Source organism: Tamandua tetradactyla, chromosome 1 (genome assembly GCF_023851605.1).
Source record: "Tamandua tetradactyla isolate mTamTet1 chromosome 1, mTamTet1.pri, whole genome shotgun sequence".
Lineage (NCBI taxonomy): Eukaryota > Metazoa > Chordata > Mammalia > Pilosa > Myrmecophagidae > Tamandua > Tamandua tetradactyla.
Genome location: NC_135327.1, coordinates 231884372 through 231894558, shown reverse-complemented (window position 1 = coordinate 231894558; position 10187 = coordinate 231884372). Strand labels below are relative to the sequence as shown.

Here is a 10187-nt window from a genome sequence, read left to right as displayed (position 1 = left end):
GTGCATTCACTGTGCGTGTGCAGTGCACACACACACACACACACACACATGCTCTCTCTCCTTCTGTCCCTGCTTCTACATGAGACTGTCCTTGCAGCAACCTTTCCATCTTTAAAATTACTTTAGGAACTGCTGGACTAGATAGTTCTCAAGTCGCTGATCGCTCTGGCTTTCCAGGGGTTTATGAAAAAACAGTTTTAAAGACAGATCTTGAACTGAAATATCTTCAAAACTTCCTGCAAAGCATTTAAATGAGCAATTCAGCTACCACTTCCAGGAGAAAAATCAGTGTCCAAGTCTAACACTGGGTACCCTGAAATGGAAAGTCATAAGGGAGGCAACACGTTCTCTCTGTTTTTAAGAGGAAACTATAACCGCATTTCATTTCGAATGCTGTTTTGCAGGCGTGTTCAGTCCTCTTCGTCTGGGGCAGGCAGCCGTCTTTCCAGCAGGCGTCACTGGGATGCGCGACCACGGCGCCCGGCCGTGTTTTCCAACTGTTCTTTCTTGGGTGAGAGTTCGGCACGGTGGTCACACGACAACCTGCCGCCTGTTCCCTTTCACTCGTGACAGTCCTCGGGTGCGCGGCTCCGGAGGGACAGGAGGGCTCCGGCCGGGTCTGCTTCGTCCGGACTTCCTTCCACGCGTGCTCCCGGCACGCGCTCTCACCCACGGCCCGGAGCGCAGCGCCCTCGAGCGCGCTCGTCGCCGTCGGGTTGCCCGCGAACGGGGGCCGCGAGAGCCCCGCCTGTCCGGTCCCGTCGGCGGGTCAGCAGGCCGCGGCGGATGGCTCCGGGGCCGCTGACCCCCCGGCCTGTCCGGTCCTGTCCCGGCGCAGCGGCTGCGCGAGGACCTTTCGGGACGCAGCCCCTGCGCGAGGGTGCCCGCGCGGGGCGGCCAGGCCACGGGCAGCGGCCGTGCAGAAGACCCGCCGGGGCGGCCGGAGCCGAAGCCACGGAAGCGGCCGAGGAGGCCCAGCGGACGCGGCGGGACCCGCGCCGAGCCCCCGCCCCAGACCCGCGCCGCGCAGGAGCCCGGGCGGGCGGCCCCGAGGGGCGCGCAGCCGGGGTCGCGGAACCTCGGGGCCGCGGAACCTCGACGCGGCGGAACCCGGCGCGCGGCACCCCGGGCGCGGCGGGCGGGCGGCCGGGAGCACCGAGCGGAAGCGGCCGAGGCGGCGGCGGGGCGGCATGGCGGCCGCGCGGCGGGCGGAGCCCCTGCGGGTGCTGGAGCTGTACAGCGGCGTGGGCGGCCTGCACCAGGCGCTGCGAGGTGGGCGCCGCCCGCGCGGGAGGGCCTCGCCCGGCACCCGCGCCTCGGGCCTGACACCCCCGTCCCCACCCCCGACCGGTCCTCCCGGGATGACTGTGAGTCAGGAGAGGCCGCCCACGCCGGCTCGGGGGCGGGGCGCGGGGACCGGGGCGGGGCGCGGGGACCGGGGATTCGGGGGTTGGGGGCCGGGGAGGGGCGCGGGGACCGGGAGTCGGGGACCGGGGGTCGGGGGCCGGGGACCGGGGAGGGGCGCGGGCGCCCGGGAGGAGCGCGGGGACCGGGGTAGGGCGCGGCTACCGGGGAGGAGCGCGGGGACCGGGGGTCGGGGGCCGGGGACCGGGGAGGGGCGCGGGGATTAGATTGTTTCCCACTTTTTTGCAAGGATAAATGTGCATAGATCTTGATTTTCTCCTTAGGAGAGTTTCCTAAATATCAAATTAATTCACTCAATAATAAATAGCATATTACTGTATGCTAGTTACTAAGTCAAAGTTATAAAAAAAATTTCAAGGCTTTTGATTGTCAAATAGCAAATTGCTGTACAGACCCAGTGGTTTATGAATGCTGGTTTATGAGTGCCTTCCGTTTATCAAGATTGTGCATTGTCTGTTTTTAACCTTTGCTGACTTGAAGGGGAAATTGTGTTTTGATCTCCTTTTTTTATTAATATGAAGTTAAGTAATTTCTCCTGTTTTCAGTAGCCAGTGAAGCTTGATTCTGTACACAATTTTTGATTGCCTCTGCTACTATGCTGAATCCTAGCTACTGCCATCACTTGCCTAAATTCTTAAAACTTCCTCCACTGGGGTGACTGTACGACCTGAGGGGACGGCCAGGCTGTCTGCTACCACCCCATTGTGGGTCCTCAGTGCTGGTTTTAAGGCCCATCTGGAGGTCATGGCCACCTCTGCTTTCTGCATCTTGCTGGCGTTTCTGTAAGAAGGAATTCATCCTGAAAAGAAAAACTGAGCCAATTAAAATGTATCAAAATTGAGACAACAAACACTTACTAAATCAGAGCCCTAACAGAAAATGATGAGGAGCTCTCCCCCGTGAGTGGGAAGGGGATGCTTACATAGGGCAGACTTGGAGCCAAGTGAGGATATGTTCGGATTGGTTGTCTAAACTATTGGTTTTGGGGCTGTTTCTAGTAAGAAGCCCTTTCTTTAGGTGTCTGTGTTTGATTGATGTGCATGAAATTGGCATTTTTTAGAAAGGCAGTTGTTTAAGGGAAACATACTGCAGGTGTTTAAAGGAAAGCCTACTTCTAAGTTTTGTTGTTGGTCATGGTTTGGCCAAGGCTAGTCACTCACCTCTAAGTCCTCTACTGAAGTTTATTTTCACAAGCCCAGCTGGAAGGCACCATTATTGGGGGGTGTCTGCACACCGCCTTTTACATTGAAGACCAGGAGTCACTCTTCTACTAGCCTTGAGGAATGAAAATATGCAATTACTCCCTCGGCCCAAGGGTTTGAGAAGACGTGGCTGAGCGGGTGGTGGAGAGTGCAGAATCTGTGTACCATACAGGCAATGCAGCCGAGTCCCCTTACTCTTTTCAAATACAGATATTGTAGCGTTTCCTCACCATTCCCCTGTGCTTTATCCCAAAGCTTTGAGAAATTAACACTTATAGTACAATAAAGAACTGGTTTTTGTCCTGTTTTATCCTTGGACTTTCCCATTATGGGAGTCTCTTGTCATTTACTGTGAGTCACAGACCTTACCTGATAGTTCATATGCTGCGGACATGGCGGGTGTGTGGGCAGCCACGTCAGACTGAACAGCCGTGTGGATAGTGGGTTGGGATGTCGAGCCAAGACCTCCGTGACTTCTGGGGAGAGAAGAGAGGATGGAGAATGTGTTCATACACAGGGACGTTGATTCAATCAAACTTGCCTACAGAATGAAACCCCATATAAAATCTGGACACTTAAACAACTTGGGTGAGTTTCCATGGTTGAGAAGATACATTGCTCTGCTGAGAGTGTAAATTTGTTTCGTCTCGGCATGGAAAGGACATAAAAGCTTGCATTGAAACCCTCCCACACCACACCTTACATGTCTCTTTGGTTTCTTCCATATTCTCTCCCACACCACACCTTACAGGTCTCTTCTTTGGTTTCTTCTGTATTCTTTGACAGTAATAAGATATCTGAACTCTAATAAAAGAAAAAATGCCTCCTACTGTTCCCCTTGGTTCCACTCTTCATCCTTTCCCTCTACCCTCTATACAGCAGGCAGAGTGACTCTACACATAGCAGACCAGGTCCTGTCCTCTCTGCTCGGATGTCTTCCCTTGGAGGTTGGAATCACAGCTCCACCTGCTTACCAGGTCTTTGGGATCTGACTTCTGCCTGCCTCTTCATCCTCATCTGTCACTCTCTTGGTTCTCTTTTCCAAGCTCACTGGGCTTTCTCTCTGTTCCTCAAGCCCTCCCAGTTCCTTCTACCTCTGGCCTTTGCATTTGCTATTGTCTCTACCCAGAGAGCTCTAATCCCTGATTTTCCCATTCCAGCTTCTTTTCATCTTTGTTGTTTTTGTTTATATATGAGCGCTTCAGAGACACTTTCCCTGGCTGACCCCTTGATCCAAAGCAGCTTTCTTGTTTTCTCCTTACCTCCTCAAGCAATCTTTTGGTTTGAGGTCTAAATACTAAAGGCAAAGGCTCAATCATATTTGATGCAAAGGTTTTCCCCATGCTTGTTTGTCTCCCATTCTTCATTTTTTAAATGTACTACAGATTTAAATATTTCTGTAATGAAATTCATTGCAGTTTTCCATGTGGTTTTTAAATGATACAGGTAATAATTGGAAGCTAGCTTCAACACTGATGAAGGACTTTCTACATTAGGCCTTGTTTGATGTAAATTAGTGAGTGGTGGAGCCTGGTTTCTAACCTAGGTCTGTTTTAAGGGCTGGATTGTGTGGCTTAAACAAATAAGTTGAAGTTCTAACCCTCATACCTATGAATGGGCCTTATTTGGAAATAGGGCCTATGATAGATTGAATTATATATCTCAGAAGAAATGTGTTTTTAATCTTAATCCACATTCCTGTAGGTGTGAATGCATTGTAGAAGGACTTCTTAAAGATGTCATTTGTAGTCACGGCACGACCCCAGTTAACCAGGGTGGGTCTTAATCTGAACGACTGGAGGCTTTATAAAGAGGACCAGGAAGGCACAGGAGCCCGGAAGAAGAGGGCATCACCAAATGATGGGAGGCAGAAATATAATACATTCTGGTATAACATGCTCAAATATTTCATAAAGTTTTGGCTAATGAGAATCTTCGAAGTGAAATATCTCCTTTCAGAAAACTGAAAGAAATGGTGATGTGGGTTATTTATGATTGAAACTTGCAAGCCACCTGCAAATATGAATAGGTAGGTAATAAGATTCAGTACTTTTCTTATTTTAAAATACAATCACACGGGAATGAAATAAATAAACAGAGCCTGAGGAACCTGTGGGATACCACCAAGCATACCAATATACACGTCATAGGAACCCCAAAATGTGAAGAGAGGGATAAAGAGACAGAAAAAGTATTCAAAGAAATGGCTGAAAATTTTCCAAATGCGATGAAAAGTATGACTCTACAAATCCAAGAAATTCAGCAAACACTGAGCAAGAGGACCCCAAAGAGCTCTACACCGAGACACAAAATCCAACTGTCAGATGACGAGGACAAAGACAGAATCTTGAAAAGAAAAAGAGAAAAGTGATGTATACAACGGACCCTTAGTAAGAATAACACGTGCTTCCTCGTTAGAGACCAGAGGCTAGAAGGCAATGGGATGACATGTTTAAAGTGTTGAAAGAAACAGATTGTTGCTCAAGAATAACATAGCTGGCAAATGTGTCTTTCAAAAATGAGGGAAAAATTAAGACATTTCCAGGTGAACAAAAGCTTCAGGAATTCATTGCCACTACACCTGCCTTTCAAGAAATGCTAAAGAGGGTCTTTGATGTTGAAAGGAAAGGACAGTAGACAGTAACTGGAAGCTATATGAAGAAATAAAGACTCTGGCATAAGTAGTTCTATGGGTAAAGGTAAATGCCAGCATTATTGCATGCTTCATTTATAATGCTCTCTTTTATGTCTTACATGGCTTGATTTTCAAATGCATAAGGAATAAGTACAAACCCTTGTTACTAGACACTCAATGTGTGAAGATTTAATTTATAATATGAGCTACATAAAAGAAAGATTCAGAGGGATATAGGAAAACAGAGCATGTATAGGCTATTGAAGTTAAGTTGGTATCAATAGAAACCAAATTGTAATAAATTTAGGATGTTAGATGTCCTCATGGTGACCATAAAGAAGATATCTAAAAAAATTAATATATGTAGACATGCGAAGAAATTCAGTATCGATCATTATAAAAGGTTGTCTAAACACTATAGTAATGGAAGACAGGAGGAACAAAAAAGTTAATAAGGCCTACAAAGAGCAGTTTGCAGAATAGCAGAAGTAAGTCTTGCCTTATCAGCACTTTAAATATAAGTGAATTAAACTCTCCAATTAAAAGGCAGAGATTGGTAGAATGGATAAAGAAGCATGACCCAACTGTATGCTGTTTACAGAAGACTAATGTGAGATCCAAAGACACAAAAAGATTCAAAGTGAAAGAATAGAAAAAAATTCTTCATGCAAATAGTAATAAAGAGAGGTGGGGTGAGGGTGCAAAGTAGTTCAGTGGTAGAATTCTTACCTGCCATGTGGGAGACCCAGGTTTGATTCCCAGCCCATGCACTTCCCAGAAAAACAAGCGAACAAACACAAACGAAAAACCAAATAAACAAAAATTCAGCAAATGGTGCTGCAACAAGGGGATATTCACATGGAACAGTAATTAAATGTGACCCCCATCATATAGCATAAAAAAAAAAGAGGTGGGGTGACATCTCAGACAAAATAAACTTTAAATAAAAACTGTTACAAGAGACAAAAAAAAGATGTATACTGATAGAAGGGTCAATTCAACAAGAAAATATAACAATTATAAATTAAATGCACCTAAAAATAGGGCCCCAAAGTATATGAAGCAAATTTTGGCAGAATTGAAGGGAAAAAGAGATAATCCAACAGTAGTTGCTGGAGATTTTAATACATTCTTTCAGTACTGCATAGAATGCCTATAAGGATGGTCAAAAAGGAAATAAAGGACCCGAGCAATGCTATAAAACGAGATCTGACAGACATATATAGAACACTTAACCCAACGACTGCAGAATCATTCTTTTCAAGTACACATGGGTCATTTTCCAGGGTAGGCCATATGTTAGGAAACGAGAGGTCTCGGTAAATTTAAAAATATTGTACTCATGCAAAATAACTTGTCTGAACAAAATGGCGTAAAGCTAGAAATAGAAGGAAAACTGGAAAATTTACAAATATTTGGGAATTAAACAGCACACTTTTCTGTAACCAATGGGTTAAAGATGAAATTACAAATGAAGTTAGAATGTCCTTAGAGATGAATGAAGATAAAGACCCAACATGCAGTGAAGGCAGTCCTCACAAGGTAATTTATAACTATGATCCCTTATATTAAAAAAGAAGAAAGATCCCAAATTAGTAACCTAACTTTACAAAAAGAAAAAGTAAACCCAAAGTTAGTGGAAGGAAGGAAAATTGAGGTTAGAGCAGAATTAATGAAATACAGAATAGAAAAACAATTGAGAGAATTAAAACAAAAAGTTGAAAAACCCAATAAAATTGACAAGCATTTAGCCAGACTGGCTGAAAAAAAGTCCCAGGCAACTAAAATCAGAAATGAAAACGTGGTGTCACTGCTGACCCTACGGAAATAAAAGGGTTATATGGGAATACTATAAACAACTATATACCAACAAATTAGTTAATCTCAAAATTGAGAAATTCCTAGATGCACACAATTTACTGCAAGAAGTAATTGACTGAAGAAGAAATAGAGAACCTCAACAAACGGCAAGTACAGAGATTGAATCAATAGTTGAAAAGCTTCTGCAAAGAAAAGTCTAGGACCAGAGGATTTCACTAGTGAATTCTACCAAACCTTTAGAGAAGAATTACAACCAACCTTATCAAAGTCTTCAAAAGAATTCAAGAGGAAAGAACACTTGCTAATTCATTCTACGAGGCCAGCATTACCTTGATACCAAAGCCTAATGAAGATATCACAAGGAAAGAATATTGCAGTTTCCCTTATGAAAAGCCTCAACAAAAAACTAGGAAACCAAATCTCAACAGTATATTAAAAGAAGTATTCACTGTGATCAGATGGGATTTATCCCAGCAATCTAAGTGTGGTTCAATAATATTAATTAATTTAATAATAAATAGAGTAAAAGGAAAAAATGATTATCTTAATAAACACACAAAAGACGTTTGACAAAATCCAGTACCATTTCTTCATGGAAACACTCAGAACTCTAGAAATAGAATGAAATTTTCTTAAAATGATAAAAGACATATGAAAATCCCACAGCTCATATCATACTCAGTGATGAAAGACTTATAGCTTTCCCCTTAAGGTGAGGAACAAGATAAGGATGCCAGCTTTCACCCCTGCTTCTCAGTATTATAGTAGAAGTTCCAGCCAAAGCAGTTAAACAAGAAAAAGAAATAAACATTACCAAAATTGGCAAATAAGAATGATACTGTATTTGTAGCTGATAGGATTTTACAAATAGAAAGTCCAAAGAAATCCATAACAAAAATGCTAGCGCTAATAAACAATTTCAGCAAAGTGGCAGGGTGCAAGGTCAGCATGTGTTTCAGTTTGCTAGCACTGCTGGAATGCAATAAACCAGAATGGATTGTTTTTTTCCCTGTGTTTTTATTATGTTACAAATTTAAAGTTCTAAGGCCATGAAAATGCCCAGATTAAGAAATCAAGAGGAAGATACCTTCTCAGGAAAGGCTGCTGGCATCTTGGGTTCCTCTGTCACAAGGGAAGGTACGTGGCAATGTTTGCTGATCTTTCTCTCCTGGATTTTGGTTTCAAAATGGCTCTCTCAACTCCGTGGGTCCTTCTGGCTTCTCCTGGGGCATTTTCTTTGTGTAAGCTCTCTCTGTGAGCTCTCTTAAAGGACTCCAGCAAGGGGATTAAAAGCCACTTTGAATGGGCTGAGTCACATCTCCATGGAAACAACTTAAAAGGTTCCACCCAACAGTAGGTGTGCCCCTACAGGGGTGGATTAAGAGAACATGACTTTTTATGGGGTACATAACAGATTGTTTAGATGTCGAAACTACCCAAAGTGATCAAGGAATTCAGTGCAATCCCTCTCACAATTCATTTGCAGGAATCCTCAAATTCATATGGAAAAGCAAGGGGTCCTGAATGGCCAAACATCTTTGAAAAAAAAGTATCAAGTTAGAGGACTCACTGAGTTCACATCGAAGCTTCAGTAATCAAGAGTGGGATATTTTGCATAAAGATAGACATATAGACCAATAGAACATAGTTAAAAGCCCAGAAATCAACCCACACGTCTATGGCCAGTTTATTTTCAACATGGCTGCTAAGTACATGTGATAGAGAAAAAAATAGTCTCCTCCACAAATGATTGGGGTAATTGGATGTCAATATATAAAATAATGACATTAAACTCCTTCCTCATACCAGCTACCAAAATTAACTTAAAGTGGATCAGGGGCCTACACATTAGAGCTAAAACTGTAAAACTCTTAGAAGATAGCATAGGGGCAAATCTTCATGACCAGTTATTTGTTAATGGATTCTTAGATATGATGCCAAAAGCACAAGCCACAAAAGAAAAAACCTGATAAATTCCACTTTGTCAAAATTAAAAACTTTAGTGCATCAAAGGATATTATCAAAAAATTGAAAGAAATTACAGAATGAAGCAATATGGTTGTAAATCATATATCGGTGTATTAGTCAGGATTTGTAGGGAAACAGAACCAACAGGAGAGATCTGTAACTATGAGATTTTATAAAAGTGCCTCATGCAACTGTGGAGTTGCATGAATCCAAATTCCTTTGGGCAGGCTGTGGGCTGACAGCTCCCATGGTCTTCAATGAATCCCACAGGAGAGGCAGGCTGGCTGAAGCAGGAAGAGACATCTCTCTGCTGACTTCTTCTGTAAAGCCTTCATTGATGACATTAAATGTCACGAATTGCGGAAGACACTCCCCTTGGCTGACTGCAGATGGAATCAGCCACGGACGCAGTCAGCATCCTGATGATTTAATAGACCAGACTTCTGGTTTATTAGCCAGCCACGAACTGTCCCAGCAGTAACAGTTAGGCCTTGCTTGCTTGACCAGACAATTGGGTACCATCACCTGGCCACATTAAGACATGAACCTAACCATAACAATAGGGTAAGGGCTTAATATCCAGACTTTTAATATGAAGAACTTTTACAGCACAACAACAAAAAGATAACCCAGCTATAAAATGGACAGGGACTTGAAGAGACATTTTTGCAAAGAAGATACAAAAATGGCCAATAAGCATGTGAAAAGATGCTCACCATCAGTAGCTATCAGGCAGATGCAAGTCACAACCCCAGTGTAATACCATGTTACATCCACTGGGATGGCTATTATTTTAAGAAAATGGAAAATAATAAGTGATGGAAAAGATGCAGAGATATTGGAACTCTAGTGCTTTGTTGTGGGGAATATAAAATGTTGCAGCTGCTGTGGAAAGCAGTATGGCTATTCCTCAAAAAGTTAAATACAGAATTACAATGTGACCTGGCAACTCTACTTCTTTGTGTAAACCCAAAGAAAGTGAAAACTGGGTCTCAGACGCTTACTCGTACATTAGTGTTGATAACAGCATTATTCACAATAGACAAAAGGTGAAAATAACCCAAGTGTCCATCAAGAAAAGAAATGGGTAGCAAAATGTGGTGCATACACACAATGGAATATTATTTGGCCGTAAG

The 10187-nt window shown here is 43.5% G+C and overlaps 1 protein-coding gene and 1 long non-coding RNA gene across 10 annotated transcripts in view; one reads left to right on the top strand and one right to left on the bottom strand.

Annotated features, from left to right (window-relative positions):
- The first annotated feature begins 375 nt into the window (after positions 1-375).
- TRDMT1 (tRNA aspartic acid methyltransferase 1) overlaps positions 376-10187 on the top strand; it is a 68413-nt gene continuing 58601 nt past the window's right edge. For 3 of the 9 annotated variants that reach the window (XM_077154536.1, XM_077154527.1, XM_077154551.1), the window contains exon 1: positions 376-511. In XM_077154536.1, coding sequence (XP_077010651.1) covers positions 391-511 — 121 coding nt within the window. In that variant the 5' untranslated portion in view covers positions 376-390. The other 6 variants (XM_077154578.1, XM_077154614.1, XM_077154541.1 and 3 more) reach the window with 4 other exon arrangements.
- Positions 1772-8400, bottom strand: LOC143677941 (uncharacterized). Its single transcript, XR_013172984.1, has 4 exons — positions 8171-8400; positions 2997-3103; positions 2586-2700; positions 1772-2224 (listed from the first exon to the last, which is right to left on the bottom strand). It is a non-coding gene; the product is annotated as an uncharacterized LOC143677941 (long non-coding RNA).